Source organism: Galeopterus variegatus, unplaced genomic scaffold, assembly GCF_000696425.1.
Source record: "Galeopterus variegatus unplaced genomic scaffold, G_variegatus-3.0.2 Scaffold1914, whole genome shotgun sequence".
NCBI lineage: Eukaryota > Metazoa > Chordata > Mammalia > Dermoptera > Cynocephalidae > Galeopterus > Galeopterus variegatus.
This window is the reverse complement of record NW_007728025.1, coordinates 128,018-152,137: the sequence shown is the minus strand read 5'-3', so window position 1 is coordinate 152,137 and position 24,120 is coordinate 128,018. Positions and strand designations below refer to the sequence as shown.

The window sequence follows — 24,120 nt, the reverse complement described above, 5'->3', positions numbered from 1 at the left end:
CGCTTCTTCAGATAACAGTTATTTTAACGGTGGTTATAGAAAATAGCTACAGACATGAAGTTCCCTCTCTGCCTTAACCGTAGTAAGTAGTGTAAAAGCTCAGATTAGGAGTTGGTAAAGGAAGGATTTTAGACCTTATTGCCAGTGTCTGTGGAACTTTTATCCATCACTTCCATTCTCTGTGTCTCATTTTTTATCCACCGTAAGGGTTTTTGCTTATCACATCACCTTGAAATTGCATAGCACTTCAGGTTGTTTTTCTTCTTTGTGTTTTTTTAAACATGAAAATGAAGTGGTATAGAACATATGCTATCTCTACAGTGCCATAAGATGAGAGAGGAGACTTAGGTCCTTATTTAAATCTTGATATGTAGCATATGTATATGTTGGTTTGACTAATCGAGTGTAGCCTAAACTACAGTCATCTTTTAATAGCTTTCAGGAAAAATTGTCATCAGGAAGTCTTCAAGTACATATTTGCCTATTTTTATAGCTCCCTTCTCCCCCATCCACTACCCAGGTTTTCTAAAAGAATCACACAAGCAACCGCACATTTGTATAATCATTGTCATGTTACCAGTATACCTCAGGAATATTCTTCTGTGTCAGAAAATGAAAGAACAGTCTTATCCCCATTTCATTTACAGAGAAGCCAAGGCAAGGGCAAGTCAAGTGGCGTGCCCAACCTTCCTTGGTAATTAAAATAATTTTAAAAAGAAAAGGTCTTGAAATAATCTGTGAGCAAATCTTTTGGGGGATGGGATGGAGAGAGTGCTGAACAAGGATGAAAATGTTCGGTTTAATTTGAAGAGACAGCAGTGGTTTACTGCTGGTTATACAACCTACAAGAACCTTTAGCTTTCAGATCACATGTGGCATCTACCTTACCTCACATGGCAAAAGTCATTTTGGGGCCATGCTTATTACTCTGTGTCCACCAGCAACCACCCATTACCCTTTATTTAATTATAAAATAAACTACTACCTCTGTTGAATGGACCATTGGTAGAATGAGTTTGGGAAGTAAATTAAATTAAACTGCATATTTCACCTGTGTTTATGGAATAGAGATGAATTATTTCTCCACTTTCCTAGGATGGGTTGACTGCTGTATGATGTGCTTTGTTTATACTTTGAAAAAAAATTTAGTCTGGTATTTTTTTTTCTTTACAAAATTTTGGTAATTATTTCCTAATTATATAGTTGATTCATGCATGTTGTAGAAAATTTGGAAAATAAGGAAATAATAAATAAAAAATAAAAAGAAATAAAAAATAAAATATCTATAATCCCACCACGAGATATGATCACTGTTAAGACATAGTTTATACATTAATTTTTACAAAATTTGGTACAGAGTTTTGTATTCTGTTAGTTCATTTAGCACTGTGTTTTGATTATGAGTACTATATATTTCAAATATTCATTTTAATGGATGCATTTTGTTCTGTTGTCTTTTTATTTTTTAAAGTAAAATTCATTTATTTATTCAGTTGGCATTCGGGTATTCTCCCATGCTTTTTTTTTTTTTTCATTGATCATTTTTGTACATTATATCTTTATTTGCATATCTTAGTGTTTTCTTAGAACATTCAAAAGTCTTTTCTAAAAATTAATCACCGATGTATTTCTACCAAAACACTATGATACGTTTCATCCTACCCGTGCTGCGCGTGGTTTACTTTTCTTAAATCTTTTACTTTTTAACAGAGAAATCATATCTCATTATTTTAATCAGTAGCTTTTTACAGATGGAGTTAATATTTTTAGTGCTGATAACTATTTATATTTTTTCCTCTCCCAATTTTCATTATCCTTTGTTTATGTTTCTGTTGGAAAGCTAATATTTTTCTTACTGGTGTTGAAAAACTTCTTTGTATAGTAAAGACATTTTACTATTTGTTAAAATATTTTCTGGTTAATAATTTGTATTTTAATTTGTTTATAATATTTTTGAAATGTAGAAGTGGTTGATTTTTGTGGTTAAAATATATATTTTTCCTTTGAGGTTTTCTTTCCCTTTTTTTTTTTTTTCCTTAGAATGATCTACCATGTCCAGGAATTAGATAAATACTACCTACATTTTCTTTTAGTTTTTGTTATGGATTTTTTTTTTTGTCTTTTGTCTTTTTACATGTCCGGCAACGGATCGCAACCCTCAGTGTTGCGGGGGGGGGGGACCGGGACCGGCAACGGGATTGCAACCCTCGGTGTTGCTCCCGCGCCTCGCTCAGCCAGTGAGCGGGAACCGGTCTGTATGTGGGATCCGAACCCTCGGGCGGGAGCGCCGCCGCGCTTCCCAAGCGGCGCACTTATCCAGTGCGCCACCGGGCCGGCCCCAATATTTTTAATATTTAGCACTTTAATACACCTGAAACTTATTTTTATTTATGAAATGAAGAAAGAACATAACCCGTTTTCCCCTTAATGTTATGTATATGTGTGTGTACATGTGGATATCACAGTATGTTTCTGTGTATGTGTATGTGTACATGAATGTGTGATTTATGATGTATGCTGACTTATGTATTAAATGTATGCTCTGAGGTCTGTTATATTGTGATATGTATATTTTTATGTGGATTTGCTTATTTATATAGATCATATAAATAAGATCATAGCTTTCATTGTTTTAATATCAATTAGGAAAAGTCCCTCCTCCTGCTAATGACATCTTATAAACTTCATTAATTAGGTTTGCCAGAACCCAATAAAGACCACATCTTCGAAGGCCTGACGCAGGACCAGGGGTTTTACACATCCAAAGACTTTTTGCCACTTGTCGCCAAAGGCAGTAAAGCAGGTATAACATATTGTCTTCTATTTTTAATATTGTCTGTGTTGTTTTATGTATTATAAATTTATACTAAGTTCAAACTCAGTAGGACATTGTTCAGATCACAAATTGATCCTTGAATAATACCAATGTAAAGTTAAAAAAACAAAAACTTGAAGTAAACTAGCCGGAATTATCTATTTGTTCATTCTTCCAATAAAGCATCATCATAAGGATTTTTCACTGTATTACATACAGTTAGTTCGAAACTACATCATAAAAAACTGCGTCAAAGTAAGAGAGCACTTAAACATTGGAAGCTGCTTTTAAAAGAAATGGCAGGAGCTTCAGTTTGGGAACTATTTTAAAATAGGATGAATCATCACATATCTTACGTGATTTGTGACCACACAGGCAGAAAGATTCAAGATCTCTTCTTAAACAGTAATATTATGAAGTGAAAGTAAAAGATATTATTGATAGACACCCTATCACTTCATGTATCCCAAGAAGAACAACCTGAAACTAAGTGTATACCAGGCCTTGGCTCAACTACACTCATGGTCTTAGATGTAAAGAAGCTGTAATATTTTCTCTAAAGCCAAGTAATCTAAAGCATTTAAGCCTATATTTTAGAAGAAGTCTGCTATAGCTGTTCATACATCTAATTCATGTGGAAAAGGTAAGAACTTACATTTTTTCCCCCAAATTTAAAAAGGTTAGAAACTGAATATTAAATCATTCAGCAGAAATTTAGACCTAAGGATGTGTCCCATCTCTGCCTTCCTCATCCAAAGAGAACTGGTCGCTTGTGTGTCTGCAACCCTTTCTGAGGAAGGTCATGGTGCTCCTTGCGTATATTTGAGAATTACAGAGTGCCAATTGTGTGATTCCAAATACAAAGTCTTCCAAGCAAAATGATTACACTTATTGAGATTATAGGCCTATTCTATTAGTAGTGCCATTTCAAAAAGTATAGTATTTCATTTTATCAACAGTTTTATTTAATCTGATAATACAGTGCTGTCTAACACAGAGAACACCTGCATTTTATATTTTTCAAAGATCTTCATATGAATACCAAATTTTCATACAAATGCCCTTGAGAATGGGCACTTAGAATGTCATGTTTCCTTTATTGCCCAGTTTTACAAACAAAACAAGAGAAAAGCAGCAAAAGGAAGAAAGTTTTATTTGAACTATTTCAAAAAAATTGTTCTCAGAAATTCTTCGGTTATATAAAGGGCACTTATTTGGCATGTTCATTTTCAGTGTACTAAATGTAATGTGTAGCAGAGATATATGTTAGTAATTGTATAAGATAATATATAAATCATTTTAATGAAATGCTGAAAATTATTAATCCAGATTATAAGGATCACCTTTTTCTTCTAACAAATAGAAATTTAATGACACTAAGTTAAAAATACATATCATGACTTTGACGGAGTTTTAATGGATTGATTCCAGTTTGCTATGACCTAAACTCTTCAAAATGTGTTGTAGCAATCCTACTAGAAGGAAAAAAGAGGCTAAAGGTACTGACTATGAAATTACATATATGGGCATATTTTTTAAATGGGAATAAAACTGTCTTTCAATGAAGCAGAATAATTTGATAGTGACACTCCATCCTCGAAGACTGCAAGATGCAATTTTACACTGCTTTGAGTACAAGTATCTTTTGAGCTGTCATGCAGAAATGGTTTCTCTACTTGAAAATAGGGTTTTCCTTTCATCATTCAGGAATGTGCGCCTGTCACTCTCCATTGCCATCGATACGGGGAGCCGTGATTGTACTTGGAGCTGGAGACACTGCCTTTGACTGTGCAACGTCTGCCCTACGTTGCGGAGCCCGCCGTGTGTTCATCGTCTTCAGAAAAGGCTTTGTTAATATAAGAGCTGTCCCCGAGGAGGTAAAATGGAACCATCACAAAACAGGGAGTTGTAATCCAACAGATTTTAGAAGATAAAACTGTTAATGTGCAGTTCTCTAGTTTAAGTCATTAGAATGTTCGTGAAATTTTCAAGTGCAAATTTAAAAACTTCTAGGCAACACCTAATTGTTTTTTTCTAATTCAGACATTCCAAGTAAAAGATACTGATTTGGATAAAATGAGAAATTTACCTTTGTCAATACACAAGTGCTTCTTTTTGTCAGTGTTAATATTTTTGAAATGTATTCTATTTAAATAGTAACAGTGGAAGTGTCATGTCTTCCATATCCTGAACAATAGGTACTCTTCAAAAAATGTGCAGATATTAGAATGTGGTAATTAGAGACATTAGAAATTTTTCCATAAGCAATGTTTACAAGCTGCATTCAAAGATGTATATCTTATCAAACTTACAGTTAGTTCCTTCTGCTATAAAGCAAATAGAAAGAAGAAATTGCAAATATTTTTTTAAAAAAAATCTGTACTGTAAGCACTCTTCAGAATTAATAATTAGTTAGTTTACTAAAAATGACAGCTTTAAAATCATTAACTTTTACAGGTGACTGGTGACTAGTCTTGGGTTGGGCATTAGCTGGTTATATGTACCATGGACTTCTCAAATTTTAATGCTGTCAGGGAAAGATAGTTTCCTATAAAATATTAATTATGAGAACAAGAACCAAATGTACTTATAGAAAGATAAATTACTCATTTTATTCAGATCATTATTATGAATTTTATTTGCTTTAGAATGCCTGAACATGTTTGGAAGCTGTTTACTAAGCAACACTTATAACGGTGGTCAATAGGGAATTTGTTACATGCAGATTAGCCATGTTACAAATTAATCTCACTAAAATATCACAGTCACCAACGGTTCACGGCTGGGTTTCAAATGTCACCTTTATTCTCTGGGCTTTTCTACACTCAATCTACCCTTTTAGACTTTTCCAAAATCCAAGGTGGTCTGATAATCACAGGAGTTTTTCCTGCAGTGCAGTCTTAGGCTTCAATTAGTGCAATCACGTCATTTTACAAACAAAAAGAAAACAGCCACGGTGAAGTTAAGCAACTTGCCAAAGTTACAAGAGGACAGGAGCTGATTTTATTCATCTTGATATCCCAGTGCATAGCAGAGGACCTGGAAGATAATAAGTACTGGAAAAATATGTTTTGAACTAAATATTTTAAATCTTATTGTTCAGATTCCAATGACATAGAAGTTGTTGTTACAAAAGGCTGATCTTTGAGGGTTGGAAGGGAAGATAACCCTGAATGGCATCCCCCTAGCATAATGGATGCCACAAAGTGTTCCGCAAATAATTCTGGAATTAATGTTTTCTGGAGGGAATCATCACCTAGGGCTTCTAGCATTAAAGGGACAAATAGCTTCCAAGTTAGATAAATGTTATATAGGCCTTCGAAGTTTCATCTAGTAATTTTAGGGAAAATTCCTCAATATGAGAGAAAGAGTAATAGGTAATACATTATCAGAGTGTGCAAAGATTTCAAGCTTGGATCAGTGCCCAGTGCTTATACATTTTAGGATTGGGGACTTCCAGCATGTGTAGAGGTTTCAGTGTTAATATGTTATGTCCATTATTTGGTTTTGTACACATCAAAAGAGGGCTCATGATGTTGCAGTGCTAACACTCAAGAAATGGGAAAGTCAGAAAGTAGAGGTTTAATATCATGTATCTACTTCAAGATATGGATTCAGAGAGATTATGTTCTAGGACACATTTTTAACCAGTGTGAAGAATTTAATATCATGCCCAATTCGTTTGTATTTCTCTTATTTCCCCTATGCTTTCTACCCCAATACACACATACTTCAACCACACTTGGTTTCTTTAAAGTCAATCAACATTGAGGCTCAGGGCATTTAGAGTTGTTCTCAAAAATGTGCATTGTTTACTGGTCTTAGATTCTTGGGTAGAATTTGAGAATAACATGGTTTGTTAGTAAAAATGTCTCAGCATTAGGAATGTCAGCATGTATACACCTAAAGCTACAATCTAATTGTCATTCTTTGAGAGAAGGAAGTACAGAACAATATAAAGGTTTTTTTTTTATCTCTAGTGACAAATATGAATTATTTCAGAGGCCAGATACATTTAACATGGACTTGTTTGAGAGCATGTATATTACCATGTGTATGGTTAGTAACCAAGAATGATATGACTGGATGCAGAGGTATTTCCATCTACAAAACTAGGAGGCACCACTCCATAGATTCTGCAGTGACAAACACATTCCATTTCTCTAATGCAAAGGTTTTCAAACTTTAGTGTGTATTAAAATCACCTGGAGGGCTTGTTAAACACACATTGCTGGACCCTATCCCCAGAGTTTCTAATTCAGTAGGTCTGGGGTGGGCCTGAGAATTTGCATTTTTAACAACTTCCCTGGTGATGGTGAGCCTGCTGGTCCACTGCTCTAATGTATCATCAGCATAGTTTCCAGCTGTCTAATTGGAGCCATAAGCAGTGTGCTGTTTGGAGGCATTTTCCCTCTTAGTTAAGAAAGCATTAATGCTAAAGGATATAGGTTTGATGAAATGAAGATACGGAGGCATCATCAGAATATTGATGTAATTCTGATTCCAAATGTCTTTCAGGCTCCCTTGTGGCCTCACACACATGCTAAATAGGATGCTACTGACAAACTAGTGCTTCTCAGCCATGGGTCCTTAGGGAAACCAGTCCATCACTCAGCGCTATCCTCTAAGAAGATGAGGGAAAATCTGTTAATAATTCCCTCCAGTACTTTCTGCAAGCTTAAATAGGTGAGATTAAATTTCACAGGATAACAGAATCCCCCAAAATGCTGGTATTAAAAGCTGTTGACAGATCAGATAGAACTGAAAGAATGCTTTAGGCGGTTGGGAATCCCTAAAAGGAGGCATGAAGGTCAGGATTCTACACACCCGCTTGAATTGATAAATTTAAAGGATAAGGTTAGGAAAGGACTTTGTGGTTCTTATTAATTATTGCTGAGAAGAGTACGTTGCAAAATTATTTTTAATAGTACAATTACAAACAGAAAGAACATTTTAAGAATCTATTGTTCATATGTTCAATTTTCTCATAGCAGCAAAACATGATAGACCTTTAATTCTGCTATATTTTTATGAGGTTTCTGTGATATTCCCTAGTGCCCCTCAGCTTTGCATTATTGTTTGTCAAAATGGTAACTGATTTAGCTGTGATATGCCTGTTTCCACATATTTCGCTGTCACCTGTTTTGATAATTAATGCTACTTTACTATTTTAATAATAAAAATAAAATGCCAGGTTGCCTGATCTGTTAGTCAAAATTTTCTTCATCTGTTACTACAATTCAGAAGTCATGCATCTTCATGTGAAAAAAATGTTCCGTTTAATAGAATCTTTCTGGAGCCACCCAGCGTACCTTGTAATAGACCATTCATGTGGCACGATATGTAGGCCTCCTCTCAGACACTTTTAATATCAAATGATCATGTTAAAGCTACATCCACAGATAGTTTTATCATTTATCTCTTGCTGGCTAAACATGCATTTTTCAACAAGTAACTGATGCTTCCTAGTTTTTTATTTAATTACAAGAAATATGAACTTGGGACTATTATTAGAAATAACCTGTATAAGGTGACAAATTTCATCCTATTTAATAAGGGTGCTGCTTACAGCAGCTGGTCAACATTTGGCTCCTGCACATCATCTGAGTTGTTGTTCTTCATGGAAAGTAATCAGAGACATGTTAGCATGATGGTGTATCTGAATGCAGTGGAAAACAAAGAAAGAAAGAATCTCACAAAATTGCCCCTAGGCACACAAAGTTAATTAATGATAGTTAGGGACTTACCTGGTACTAAGATATTGAGTAAACCTTTATTACTTTATGATGACAGGGAAATAGCAGGATCCAAGGTTCTCTATATGTTTACCTTTTTGAAAGGTGTGAAAATTCAGTGTAGTATGAAAAGGTAGAATGGAATAGTCAAAAAGAAATGAACTAAAAGTTGGAGGACTTGGTTCAAGGTTATATATTCTAGTCTGAGTGTGCCCATCTGTATAATTGGTATTGTAATTATATGCTTCTTAAGGTTTTTTCCAATTACTGGATTATATATTTTTAGCATTCAGAGAAAGAAATGTGAATGATGTGGAATATGGACAAGAAGGCTCTAATTTTTTACAGAATGACTCGAAATTTTAGCGATATCCATAAATAGTACACTTGAAATAAGTTGAAACTAATGTTTCCGCAGTCAATTGGTGTGGCAAAATTCTCTATATTCAAGACATGGATATCAAAGAAGCTGACAGGTGAAGTTCTCAGAATTCTGTACTACATATGATAGTTCAGATGGTGAGTGGAAAAAAAGATACTGCAGATAAGCTAGGAGCAACAAAACCTTGTGCCCATTGAAGATTATATATCTTAAAAACTTAACTATTTTTAGAATAGTTACGGATAGTTCTTGCATTATTTTGAATAGGGATGTCTGTAGAGCAGTTAAAACAGTTTATCAATCTTTTCATATATATTCTATATTTAACTAAATATATGCATATCTTTATGTATGGGTATATATATATACACACACACACACACACACCTATATATACATACACACAGATTCATTAAGAGTGAACATTTTTAATGGGTATGGCACTGTCAGGCCTTATTAAAAAAGGATAAATTGCTATTACTCTATTATCTTTTATGTGAACATTAGCAGCTGATGGAGTTTGTATGTGTTGTCCCCTCCAAAACTCATGTGGAAATTTGACCTCCAACGTGGCAGTGTTGGAAACTGATTGAATCATGGGGGTGGATCCCTCATGAATGGATTAATGCTCTCCCTGGGGGACGGGGGAGTAATGAGTGAGTTCTCACTCTATTAGTTCCTGTGAGGGCTTGTTGTTTATAAGTCCCTGGCACCTCCTCTCTCTTGCTTCCTCTCTCGCCATGTGATCTGCTTGTACCTGCTGGCTCCCTGCCACTTTCCACCATGAGTAGAAGTCATCTGAGGCCCACGCCAGATGCAGCTGTTCCAGAATCGTAAGCCAAATAAACCTCTCTTCTTTATAAATTACCCAGTCTCAGGTATTCTGCTATAGCAACACAAAACGGACTGAAACAGCAGCCCTTCTCCCTTTTATGATATCCACCTCAGCATTTCAATGTCTTCTTCTCCTGTAAAATAAAAATATTAAAAAGTAATTTCTATAAGCTATTAAATGCACAAATTAGTCAATGTATTTATCATTTAAGTGACAAAAAATAAGTGAAAACACACAGGAATTTACATAAAAACAAAGAATTGTCATTATTTTTAAAGTGATTTTTTTCTTTTAAAAGGGCAATTTAATTCCTCAAGTATGTTCCATATGTCATCTTCTCTTTGAATGAATAGAATAGTCAAAGAATAGAATAGAATAGAATAGTCCTTGGTTCAAGGCAGCAGGTCAGTGAGGCATGTTGAATAAAACAATATTTTAAGGTCATTGAAAACCTTGTAGAAAGACTTTAAATGAATATAAAATATTCAAAAATATAATTTATACATATATACATACATATACCTTGAAATTACTGCTGATAGCTTTTAAACAATCATTTTATTTTTAATTTAACTGTTGAAAACTATCATTTTATCACATTACATATCAACCTAAAATTAAAATATATTAAATAAAGGTAATTATCCCTAGTCTTCAGTCTCTTGAAACACAGCTGAGAATATTTTTAAAAAAGGGAATGTAACCAAGCAATATATAAAAAATCAAAAGCTAATAGAATTAGAGAGAGTAGCAGGTTGCAGAAGATGACAGAGGATCCTGATTTGTACAGAATTTGTGTAAGACACATTTCAAGATTGAAGATGATACTGCAAAGGCACCGTATTATTTAGAACATAATTTTGTGAGATACTCCAACAGCAACCAGGAATGCTTGACTCCAGCAAAATCTACGGTGAAAGCTAGTCAGGTTTAAGAAAATGTCATCAATCATAATGAATAGTGTTTAAAAATACTCTTTATTTATTAGAAGAGATGTATTTTGTGAGAGCTATGCAAAGGTATTTTAAGCCTCTAAATTACCCCTTACATTGCATTTCTCAGTTTTGCAGCTCAATAGAGACACAATGCAATTAGTAAGGACTCAGTTAAGGGACAACTGTATTATCCAATGTGTAGTATAACTCTCATTTGGAGAAATGTTTCTTTATGTTCAAGATTCTTCAATTTTAAAACGTTTAAGGTGAAAACAGACCGTGAATGAAGCCTTTAACACCATAGCAGGTACTAAAAAAAAGGAACCTAAACTTGTAGTTTCAACACACTTTTTTGCTCAGTTAAGAGAATAATTGGCAGTTGGGGGCTGAGGGCCTTGGTCATACATCCCCAACAAGAGCAACCAGCCCAGCGACAACCACAAGCCACTGCAGAAAAAAATGCCCCGGGTTCCCGAACTGGGGAGGTAGGAGACGAGGGCTTTTGCCACACCCCCCCTGACATCTGCACCCAGCCTGGCAAAGACCAAGCCACTGCTGGAAGCCCCCCCAGTCTCCACTGTGGGAATGTGGGGGGTGCCACAGACCTTAATCCCACCCCTCCTCCTTCTTCCTCCTTCCATCCTATATCCTTCCCTTTTCCACTTTCCCCCTCCCTCCCAACTGCTATGCAACATCATAGAATGTAAAAAAATAATATTAGCTGAAAAAAAAAAGTAATTGCAAAATTAGCTTGGTTAGTCCAAAAAAATTAATAGCCATATCAAAATTGTTCTGTATTCCACCACTCACTATGAATCTGTATAAACCAAAAATTACAAAATATTAAACAATTGTTTAGAAAATTAAGGAATACGAGATCAAGTGTGGATGGGCAGAATTTGCTGCATCTTCCTTTGTCCTCCCTCCATCTCCTTGGTAACTAAGATAATTAGAAGATTGGATTGTGAAATTAACTTCACATGACTTACACATCACTCTGCACCAAGCTTTATTAATAATTTCAAGTATACAAGTAAACACAATGCATCAGGTAAACAAGAAGTGCAGGACCACCAACATAGTTCTCCAGGTTCCATCTTGCTGCATCTGGATTTGCTCTAACCCAGGTTAACATGTGGTCTTTAAGTAATGTAAGTAGCTCCGTAACTTACACAAACGAAAGCTGTTTCAATTATTAATCATCTCCAGTTTATACTGTTAGTTACGTAGCTTACATCATTCTTTACAGAGATCTATGCCCCATAAATTTATAGTTCCAGATTTGTTTACCGTAGCAATCCTAAACTAACAGGTATATCCTGCCAAAAGCATTCCATTAAGGACTCTTCCACTTACAAATACCATAGCATGTTTACAAGGAGATTCAACTAAGTTGCTTTTCTTCTTGAAATTAACTCCTTTATCCTCTACACCCTCTACACCCCACAGACACACACACACACACACACACACACACACACACGTTTTCTCTCCAAAGGGATGGAATGGGTTCCATATCAGAACTTGCTAGTAACTAATTACTAATTTCTACTTATCCTTCAAGATTAGCTTATATAATATCTTTTTTCATGCTGCCCTTTCTTGACCTGCACTATTGCTGTGTAAAATGCCCTTTTATGTACCATTAGAGTATACTGTGTTTGCACATTGCAAAGATTCTTTCCTTAGTCAGACTTTCGTCATGCTCCTGAACCTTCTCCCAGGCCTGCCTGTGCACCTCCTTGTAAAATTCAGTTTTAGCAAGAACCCTTCACTCTTGATATGTGATTACCCTTTATATCCCCCCAGGTGAGAATGCAACCCTGAATACAGCATGACCAAGTATGAATTAATAGCCAAGGAATAGGATGGGGGTCGATGGGTAAAAAGTTACTTAAAAAAAAAAAAAAACATCTGTGGTAAAGTTTAATTCCGTTGGCTAAATCCACCCAACAATTCTTGCTGATGGCAGGCCAGGGTGGTCAGATATCACTTGGAGAGTAGTGGAGGATGAGGAACCTGATCAGATATTGAGGGTGATCAGATATCATACATTATTACAGTGAATATAATGGCTGGTTTTCTGCTTTTTTATAGTAGGGATTATTTTATTAACTATAGCACCAAGCACCATTGCTTGCACATAAGTATTTAATAAATATATAGTTGAATTTATACATGAATGGGGCTCTTACTATATGGCCATCAATGTTCGTAATACGTACAATAATTTGATGGTGATAAAATGAGATAATATTTTTCAGGATTATCACTGGCCAGAGAAGACTACCAAACAGTTTGAGTTCCTAATAACATTTTTTGACGTCTTTGTGTTAAAAGTGATAAATTGTTAAGTGTCTTAATATTAGAGGATAATCTTTACAAAGAATATTGTTTCTTCATATTGCTTCTCAAACTTCAGCATATTAGAAGTTATTCTAGAATTTAATGTATGCTGGTTTTGAGTTCTGCTCATTATAGTTTATAACCTATGCTTACTTTGCCTATGTGCAATCTAAAAATGAGTTGACATCATGCTTTTAATTATGGTAAATTAAGTTGTTTCATAATTTCTACAGTATGATGCCTATAATATTAATCAGACCAAATCATCACATTACATAAAGTTAATCATTAAAATGATGATCATTATTGCATGTGATAGCACGCTATTTTTATTTCACTCAGCATCAATCACATATCTTTCCTGAGTATGGAGGTGAAAATCAAAGCTAAGATGAATTATTTTTTTTTACTTTCCTCATTCTGTGTGAAAAGAAAGTGCCAGTCTGACTTATTGAACCTAAAAAATGGAATCTTATAGCTTCTTATACTTTATTCACTTGAGTATTTATTGGTGGAGATAAGGACAAGAGAGGTTTGCATGTTTGCTTGATGTACCTGTTGTCCCTCATAAGAACAGTCTCCATCAAACAAATAAATATATAGGTGTGTGTATGTGTATGTGTATGTGTATATTCCATGAACAAAAGCATTCATAAGCCAAACTCACAGAGTTGCTCTGATGGCAGTATATCTGACAACCAACGAACACCATTTGCTTTTTAACTTCACAATCTTGCAGCATAGGATGATCCAGTTTGGTATCACGCCATCTGCATGCCTTGTGTTACTGCATTGGGATGGGTGTTTAACAGCCATTCACTCAATATGCTATGATTTAGTTGTCCATTTGTTAATTTGAATGCCTTCTAGGCTTTCATAATAATTTGTCATTCATTTTGGTAAAGAAAACTTTTTTCAAGGTGTACTGTGTACCAGTCATTTTGATAGACACAGATAGGGCTTCGTGTCTGGCACATTTTTTTTTTCAAATATACAATAAATATATAGTTGAATTTATACATGAATGGGGCTCTTACTATATGGCCATCAATGTTCGTAATACGTACAATAATTTGATGGTGATAAAATGAGATAATATTTTTCAGGATTATCACTGGCCAGAGAAGACTACCAAACAGTTTGAGTTCCTAATAACATTTTTTGACGTCTTTGTGTTAAAAGTGATAAATTGTTAAGTGTCTTAATATTAGAGGATAATCTTTACAAAGAATTCAGCCAGATCAAGATTTTAGCTAAACTTTGTCATCTCTTAACATATCTCTGATTTCTCTGAGCCTCAGTTTCTCTTCTGTAGGAAACAATGCTTCTTCACACAAGATTTTTTGTGAGACTGACAAGCAGCAGAGTTCCTGAGGTTGAGAGCTAAATCTATAAAATCATAATGATATCAAGTGTAGTGTTCGCCTTCTGTGCCATGACAGGGAGACAAAGTTGGTTTGAAGCTAAATGCTGTTTTGTATTAACTAATATACAGGTGTCATAACATATCTTCTCTGTGAAGATTAAAGTGAATTACATGTAAAGCACTTAACAGAATACCTGTTATAAATATTTATCATCATTATTATTATTTGTCTTCTTAGATTTATTAAATAGTGGAAGTGTTGGGAAAATTCAAAATTAATTCTTTCAGTAGCCTGTTTTGCCTTTAAAACAGTACCTGCTTATGGCATCAGCCTTACTGTTAATTAACTGCTCGCATTCTTCTCGTTTCTGTAACTATGCTTGCTTATCCCAATAGCTACTGCACTAGCCACATGAATGCTGGGAAGATGAAACTAATTACTGCACTAGCCACATGAATGCTGAGAAAGCAAAACTTAGAGACCCCAGAAGACTCCACCTATATAAACCCCATAAGACCTAAACCTGGGGCTCAGGTCTTGAAGTGCTAGCTCATCTAGGCCTGCCAGTGTAATAAAATACCTGACTTTCCAACCCTCTGAGTGCCAACCGCTTCTCTGTTGAGTCTGGTCCATAACAGAAGTAAACTCCTGTTGCCCACAAATAATTCAAAGGATATTTCACTTGACGTATAGCTTTCTTTACTCTGTATTCTTATTGTCCTATTTCCATATTTCCCAAGATAATACTGGTCATGATCTCAGTTTCTCTATTCCTATTAATACTTTCCAAATAAATATATATATATTCAAATGAAATCCTCCTATGTTTCCTATGAACACTTTCTTCTCACTTATGTAAAATAGAAAATCTACCTATTTAATAGCATAATGGCAGGAAGTGGCATGATTTACATCTGCTGCCCAATATTCTAATCCTACATGTGATAGAGAGTAATTTACATCTCTAAAGTTTCAAAAGCAGAAATTCAGAATAATCTCTGTTGGGGCCAGTGTTCATACCCTCTGACTTCTGTTCACTGACAGACAGTTGGCAGGAATATGAAATATATGAATATACATTTTTGATCCTAGTGCATATAGAAAATTATGATGTGAGCTGAGTATATATTAAAATGAGTTTCTTTATGTTCTTAACTGTACATGGCTTTTAGGTCCTCAAAAATCAAAACCATGGTGAGAATACCATGAAAATATGTTCAAGCAGTAAATCATGATTAATTTTTATTTCAAATTCTTAAAAGTGTTTGATTTGTTAGCAGTGTCTAGCTTTGTTTCCAAATTTAATGTCAAATTTGCCAAAAAGCATAAGAGATGACCTATGTACAATATAGACACTATCTACACATTAATAGACAAGGAAGGTCAAATGGGACAAAACAGACCCTAAAGCAATCTGTGAGACATGCTCCCGATATGTACAGCATAGTTCAGTATTTTATTTCTGCCCTCCACAGAAAATAGTACTATTATAAATACTCATTGTGTATTGATTTATTCAAACCATAAACATTTGACATTGTTATTCAATAAAGTGTGGCATTATCATTAAAATTTAGCATCACTTGACATTTTTGAAACACAATAAACTGTTATATAGTAACGAGTTATAAGGTACTGCATTACACAAATGTGACAAAATGATACAGAAAACATATCTTACATACAGAAACCATATTTGTTTTATAATTTGAATTATTCAAAGAATAGTTTGCCTTCCAGAAATCATAGATTTTTAGTTTGTAGAAAATCAAAGAGGAGTCTAAGTTTTGTCTTTAGCCTGCCTTTTAAAAATCTTCATTGTTGGGCCACTTTTCTCTTGAAGTCATAATCCCATTGGTAAGTGATATTGAATAGCTGATGACTGATTCGGAGAACAAAGTGAATTTAGGGAATAGCAACTATGAATAAGTTGCATTTATTTATACCTTCTATATGCTAAGTTCTGCTTTAGGCACTTTACATCTCTGAACTTTTTTTTTTATTTTTTAATTTTAACTTCTCAATATACGTTGTAGTTGATTTTCATGTCCCTTTACCCGTTCCTCTTTCCTCCTCCTTCTCTCCCCTCCCCTTGTCTACATCATATCTGTTCACTTGTCCTAACAAGTTCAAGGAATTGTTGTGATTGTTGTGTCTTCTTCCCCCCACACCATTTTTTGGTTTGAATATTTATTTATTTTTAGCTCCCACAAATAAGTGAGAACATGTGGTATTTCTCTTTCTGTGCCTGACTTGTTTCACTTAATATAATTTTCTCTAAGTCCATCCATGTTGTTGTGAATGGTAGAATTTCATTCTTTTTTATAGCAGAGTAGTATTCCATTGTGTAGATATACCACAGTTTCCTTATCTACTCATGTTTTAAAAGTACCTCGTACCAGCTAATTAGGTGGTGTTATTTCCATTTTATCTATAAGGAAACTATCCCAATTAAGGAGTAGAAGAGGCTTTCAAACCTGATTCAATTCCACTCAACTCTAATTTCTCTCTCTAAACAGTAAACAGTTTTATATCTACTGTTTAATATACTTACCACCCACAATATCCTACATATTTATTTTTTTATATTGCTAATCTACTAATTTTACAAAAATTATAAAGGGAAATACTGTGTCAATGATTACTTATGTGGTGCAATTTTTATCCTTTAAGGACAATATTCAAAAAATATCCTAAATAAGATGAATGAGTAGCTTCATGCTAATAAATAGTATATAGACCAGTTTTCCAGCTGTTTATTTTATTCCTGTCCCCCTTGGGAGTTTTCTTAGATTTTTTTTTTAATTACCCCGCCCCTTTACTACCACAGATACTCTGTATATATGTTTATGCACCGTATCTCTTTGGGAGGGCCACAAACCATTATGATGTCTAAGAAATTTTTCTTCCTCCAAGAATTAATTTTTGCTCCCTAGGGGCATCATTACTGTCATTGAGAATGCATAGTATAGACTAAGTTCTAAGCCAGCCAGCTATAGTCTGATATGACAGTCATTAATGAGGTGTCACCACTAGACCAGCAGCATAGTACCACCAGGGAATTTGTTAGACGTGCAGATCCTCAGACCCCAACCAAATCTACAAAATTAGAAGTTAGAATTAGGAATTCTGGGGGTTGGTCCATGCAATCTGTTTTAACAAACCCCCAGGTGATTCTGATGTATGTCAAAATAGGAGCCACTAGTTATTGGATAGATTGCAGAGAGATGGGTCTATGGTTTGATTACAACATTAACCATATTACTTTATGTTTCAGTTTTTCTATACTGATGTAGCCCAGGTAACTCTTGGTTTGAAACTTCACACACATAACCTTCTCAGCCTCACTCAGGGATCCTACTGAGAATATGCATGGCCTCCATGGGGAATGGAAAGAATGAAACTGGACATCCCTAACTGCTTCAGTATGACATTTTTACATTTTTCCAAAAAGAAAAAAACTAGTTCAACATACTAGGTCAGATTACATATACAAAGGTCTGGATTTCCCCAAAAACAATGAGTGGAAAAATAAGCAAATGAGTAAATATTAACATTGTGCATTGATGGGCATCCTATTATGGATTTGAAAACAAAAACCAAGGTATCTGGATGTTATCACAGAATGAATTATGTAAGAGATGGGGAAGAACTGGGAATTTGTCAGGAGCAGCATGCTTCCCTTCTTAAAATTTTCATTTATAATATTTGCATCTTGTGTTTTTATAAAAGGAAGAATAAATGTTTTTTTATTTCTTAGTTCTAGAGAGTTTCTCTTGTCTTTTCTCCTACCTACCATTCTAATCATGTACTTGCACAGATTGGCTCACCCACTTTATTGACTTTTTTCCAGCTTAGATATATGCAGCCTGGTAATAAACAGAAGTATTTATTTTCATATGTGGCATGATTAAAAAAGAAAGCTTAATCTACAGATATAAAAGCATGAGGAGATAAGGCTACTATAGTCAGAAACCTCATGCAATACCAGCTGTGTAGAGCATGTAAATCTTAAAATTTGAGAAATACCTGATGATGTTATGATCCATAAACTTCCTCATCATGACTCCAATTCTTGACTCCCCTGAGTTGGTAATTTATGAAATGTAATTGGCTGATAACTGGAATTCAGCTATGGGAAAGAAAAAGCTTCATGTTGATTTAAACATCATAAGCTTTAGCATGTATAATAGAATTAAAAATCAAATATGGTATGAAATAAGAAACACTGCCATGTTTTTTTCTGTGTTCTGTATTGTTTTAGATGGAGCTTGCTAAGGAAGAGAAGTGTGAATTTTTGCCTTTTCTATCCCCACGGAAGGTTTTAGTAAAAGGTGGGAGAATTGTGGCTATGCAGTTTGTTCGGACAGAGCAAGATGAAACTGGAAAATGGAATGAGGATGAAGACCAGATCGTCCACCTGAAAGCTGATGTAGTCATCAGTGCCTTTGGTTCAGTTCTCAGTGACCCTAAAGGTAGAGTGCTCGGGAGCTATGCAGTGGTCTATTATTTTAGTGCCATAATAGTTTCCAGCTATCAGGGAATTGTTTTTCACTTTAACATTTCATTTCCCTTTTCTAGTACAAAGTGCAAGCAATGATTAAAGAGGCTTAGAAATGGTATTTGATGCTTATACAGAATTATTTTAAGAGTGGTGAGGATTGAAAAGAACATTAATCTTTCCTTTAAGCTGATAACTGAAATATATATTCTACTATATGATAATGTTTGCTTTGTATCCTGTATAAGAATGGCTTTTTTTCCCCCCCAATTACACTAGAGTAAGAAAATGTAGCAGAGAAGGTGGAACAGCCAGTCTTCACTGAATCACACAAATTAGGGTCTAATGAATAGACAAAAGTAGAATTCATGTCTATTACCATCTGCATGCCAAACCATCACTATAAAAAATCAAAACGATCAAATTAGAAATTTTGAACTCCTGTTATTTCACCTGGTTGACATAAATGGACATGTTAAGGGAGAAGGAAATGCTTCGATCAATTAAGATTACTACACACAGTGTTTTTGTGGGCCATTGTACATAAAAGCTTAAGTACCTCAATCCCTTCATTTTGTAAATTCTGTACCTTGTAATTCACACTGAATTGAAATGACAATGATCTCTTTTACTTACTGAGAGAAAATAAAAGATATTTCTCTAGGTGAAGATTCATTGAGAACAACAACAACAGCAGCAAATCTAAACCTGGTGATTCCTGTCTATGATTTCTACTGTAGTCATGTGAAAATTACGTTTTGTGTCTGAAATAGGAAACGATATGTGCATGCAAATCTACATTTTTATGCCACAGATAAGTAAAAAAATCCAACCAGTCATCAGGATATTTTATCTGCAGGACATCAAACATCTTGGTATTTGGAAACATCCAGATGTTTAATGTCATCAAGAAAAATGTTTTCAAATAGCTGGATGATGGCCTGAATTTGTCACTTTTCATCTAGATGTTTATGTGATATGTAGACACAGTCACAGGATGGTTTGTTTATTCATTACTGGGTTCAGGAAGGAAAAAAAAAAGAACAGTGTGCAAATTGAATTTCTGTTGTCTAAAAAAATCATACTGTTCCTAGTACTCTGCATGTCACCAAAAATTGAATAAAATGTTCAATCATGTTTAACTAGCAATTCTGTTGATGATTCGCCTATCAAAAAATAATTTAGCTTACCTATCTAAATTTATGTTCCACAACTGGAAATTCTAATATTAAGAAAAATGGTTCTTTTTCTAAACAAATCTAAGTAGATTTGACTCAGAAGATCATAGAAAACAGCTTTTGCAGTCTCAGATGCAATTTTGGTAAGCTTCTGCATGTGTGTGTGTTTGTGTGTGTGTGTGTGTGTGTGTGTGCGCGCGCGCATTTGTATGTATGTGTGCGAATAGTAAAAGATTTGATTTAATATTTAAAATATGAAGTGGAAGAAAATTAGATTTATTTAAGTTTGTTGGACAAAGTCATTCCAGAATTTAACTGTGTGTGTTTCTTCCTGTACTTCACCTGTGTTATTCCTCATACATTTAGAGAAGCCAAGGAAAAAGTGGTTTTTTACTATGCTTTATTTTGCTCCTCCTGATTTGAAATAAACTGCCTGGAGAGATTATCCTTAATTAGAATTACTTGCTTTACCAGGGCCCCTCCATGTTTACATTAATCAGAAATTACTTTTCAAGTGAGAGGGAAACTGGAAGAGCTGGGATGTTAGAAAGCATTTATTCCTCCAGTACCGGCAAAATGTTTTCAAAGTTTTGGGGATAGAAAATGTTAAAGAAATGGGTTGGATGACACAATATTTGTTAGAAATTGATCAATAGGATCTAACCCAAGTGGCATTTAAAATCTTAAAATAATAATTTCAAACTCATAAAACTTTCTTACGCAAACATCTATTTAAAGTATGGTGAAAACCAGTTAACTGGAAGCAATTTGGACATTTGGGTGAGAAGATTTTCATGTTATCCCTCTTCTGCCTTAAATCTTGTCCCATCCTGGGCCGGCCCGGTGGTGCACTGTTGTCAGAATTAAAATGAAATAATATGAAAGTGCTTTGGAAACAAAACTGTAACACGTTATTATTGTTTATTACCCTCTATTTCCTTGCTTTTCCTTGTAACTATTCCTTTTCCAAGACTATCACCAACTGCTTTTCTACCTCTAGCTTATTACTTTATTGTACTTTCCAAAGTTCAGACTTTGCCCATTTTCTCTTCCTAATGTTTATTCATTCAGTGAACTGATTGTCTATTCATTCATTCATTTACTGATACATGCATTCATTTCTCAAAAATATTAATGAACTTCTTCTGTGTGCCAGGTAGTAGGCACTGTTTCACTTCTGTGTAAAATGACTCAAATCTAGTTCCCCACTCTTCATGTCTCAGAAGACTTCCTTTCATCCCATATTCATGCTCATGCATGTGACAAACATTTACTGAGTATACACCTGCCAAATTGTGTTCTGTAGAGTACAAAGATGAATGAGTCGTTCCTTGTACTTTAAAACCTCACCGACTTGGGGTGGAGGCAGACCTATAAACAACTAATTGTGGTAAAAAATGAAGAATACATTAAGAAAGATACTCGCAAAGTGAGGACAGTTCACTTTATCGGATTTCCTGAAAGCAGATGTGTTGTCAGTTTTGCTGTTATTGTACATGGTACCTTAGTTCTCCCCCTGGCCAAAGTTCAAAATGTTATCCCAGATTCAAATTTCTAATTCCAGTTTTTGTTTTTATTAAATTTGCCAATATTACCCTATACTATAGGATAAAACTCCCATTCCTTAACACCTGGGAACTTCAGTGAATGGCTGTATTTACAGTATGTATCTAGCTTTATTTTCTGCTGTTCTCTATTGAGTTATTCCCCCCCAGTATCTAACACAGGGTGGATTCTATAGTGATAACTTGGAAAATCTTTGGTGAATGAATTACATAATATATGCTAAAGAATTCAAGGAATAAAATAAACTTGACAGAGTACATATAAAGTACGGTGATAATTTATACTCTCAGCAGTCTCTAGTAACAATAATATTTTTAATGAAAATACTTTTATAGTCTCAATCATATCAACAATATATTTTTGAAAAGACAACCTAAGTTGGGAAATTTAAAGGAAATTAAATTCTTAATATCAGTTTTTTTCTTCATATATTGTATGACTCTTGGAATTGTCTTAATTTGTGCATTTTAAAATGGAGAATATGGGGCCGGCCCGGTGGCGCGCTTGGGAAGCACGGCGGCGCTCCCGCCGAGGGTTTGGATCCCGCATGCAGACCGGCCACTCACTGGCTGAGCGAGGGGCGGGAGTAGCGCCGAGGGTTGCGATCCTGTTGCCGGTCCCAGTCCGGTACGGGCGCGACACTGAGGGTTGCGATCTGTTGCCGGTCACGAAAAAAGACAAAAAAAAATAATAATAAAGGAAAAAAATAAAAAATAAAAATATAAAATGGAGAATATAAAATAACTTTATTTAGTATTTTGCACCTAGTACGGAAAAAAAAATAAAAATAAAAATATAAAATGGAGAATATAAAATAACTTTATTTAGTATTTTGCACCTAGTACATATGTAATAACCATTTCCTGTCATACAAATGATAAGTGCCTCAACAGCCTACAGAAAAGATAAGTATATCACATTTATAAAATAAATTTGGATAATATTCTTGGATTATAGTTGCTAATTAGTTTATTGCTCCTAAAGCTAATAACAATTATAAGTAATCACTATTATTTTAGCTAATTCTATTTTATTTCTCTCTTTCTTTGGATTTTAGCAGGGAATGGGAAATTGAAACAAATGACTGCATATTCCACATCCCTGTGCATGGAATTTATGTGTGGTTATGGACACAATTTGATTGAATCCTTCATGAACTACTGTCCCAAATTCTAAAGGCAGTGGTGTTCAATTTCTAATTCAATTGAGATATCCTTAGCCTTATTTAATATCTTTTCTGTGAAAAATTCAAAGTGGTTCCACCTTTTAAAAATTTTCCTCTATTTCCTCTTAACTATGTAAGATTCAAAATCACCTTAAATTGGGATTTTATTGCTCTAGATTGATTTTAAATTCTATCAAAAAATTAAGGGCAAACTACCTCTAGCTGGCATTTATATTCCACAAATATTCCCCATTCTTTGGAAATTTCCATTGATTAATTTTAAAATATGTATTTCCCAATATAGGAAGTCTCCTACTAAACACTAATGTCAATGTTTATCAAACTGAATTTTATCTCTTTTTGTTTCTTGCTTTTTTTATAATTTATCCTCTCTTTTCTTTTGGAACCAAAATGACAGTTATGATGTGTGAATGTCTTTTCTGTTAGTTTTGAATTGACGAGGAAACTCCTTTACCATTTTCACCAACCTCACAGCTTCGCTTTTTAAGGCAGTAAGGTTGGCCTAGGAGAGCTTCGTATTCCTAGGAGAGCTAGAGGACATAATTTTATGGTTCTTTGAATATGCTTTCCGAGAGCTGAAGGAATGCACTGTCGCCCATGCCGTGACCTCTGTGCCTCTTCCATATACTGTACCACAGTCATCCTCTTATTCTTTTGAAATGTCCACTTTGAAAAGATTTATGTCCTCTGATCTTCCAGAACCTATTATAATTTATCTTCAAATTAGACTGTAAACCCCAAGAGGGCAAGGATTGTACCTTTATAAGTAAATTATAGTTCCAATAGCAACTGACATGTTAATGTGCCCATAATAGTTGCACAAATATATTTGTGCATCTGATTTCACTTGATTTATGTCAGGATATTAGTTTTATTACAGATAGTTGTTATATTATTTCCTACGATTTGGTTTATTTTTCTTGAAATGTAAAAGTTGGAAGAATAATTCTGCTATTCTGTTGCTATTGGTTTTTTCTTTGCTTTGGCATAAGTTGTTACATTTGTTATAATTTAATAAATATTACACTAATTGGAGTCTGTCTGGAGCCTCAGCTTATAGCAGAGCTCTGGAGCTGTGCTGCCTGGCTGGAAACCTGGCTCTTTTCTTTCTAACTTTATCAACTTACCAAGTTACTTAGTTTCCTTGTACTTCACGGTCCTCACCGTTTAAGGTGGGTGATTATAGTATCTACCTCCTAGAGTTGTTTTGAGAATAAATGAATTAATAATATATGTAAAGCATTTAAATACAGTCCTAGCACATAGTAAGCATC

General features: G+C 34.6%; 1 protein-coding gene across 1 annotated transcript in view; it reads left to right on the top strand.

The window, feature by feature from the left end:
- Positions 1-24,120, top strand: part of LOC103596021 (dihydropyrimidine dehydrogenase [NADP(+)]-like) — a gene marked incomplete at its 3' end in the record, with an annotated part of 153,057 nt that overhangs the window by 935 nt on the left and 128,002 nt on the right. Inside the window, exons 2-4 of the mRNA XM_008579576.1 lie at positions 2,696-2,803; positions 4,523-4,692; positions 18,680-18,890. Coding sequence (XP_008577798.1) covers positions 2,696-2,803; positions 4,523-4,692; positions 18,680-18,890 — 489 coding nt within the window. The remainder of the gene's footprint in view (positions 1-2,695; positions 2,804-4,522; positions 4,693-18,679; positions 18,891-24,120) is intronic.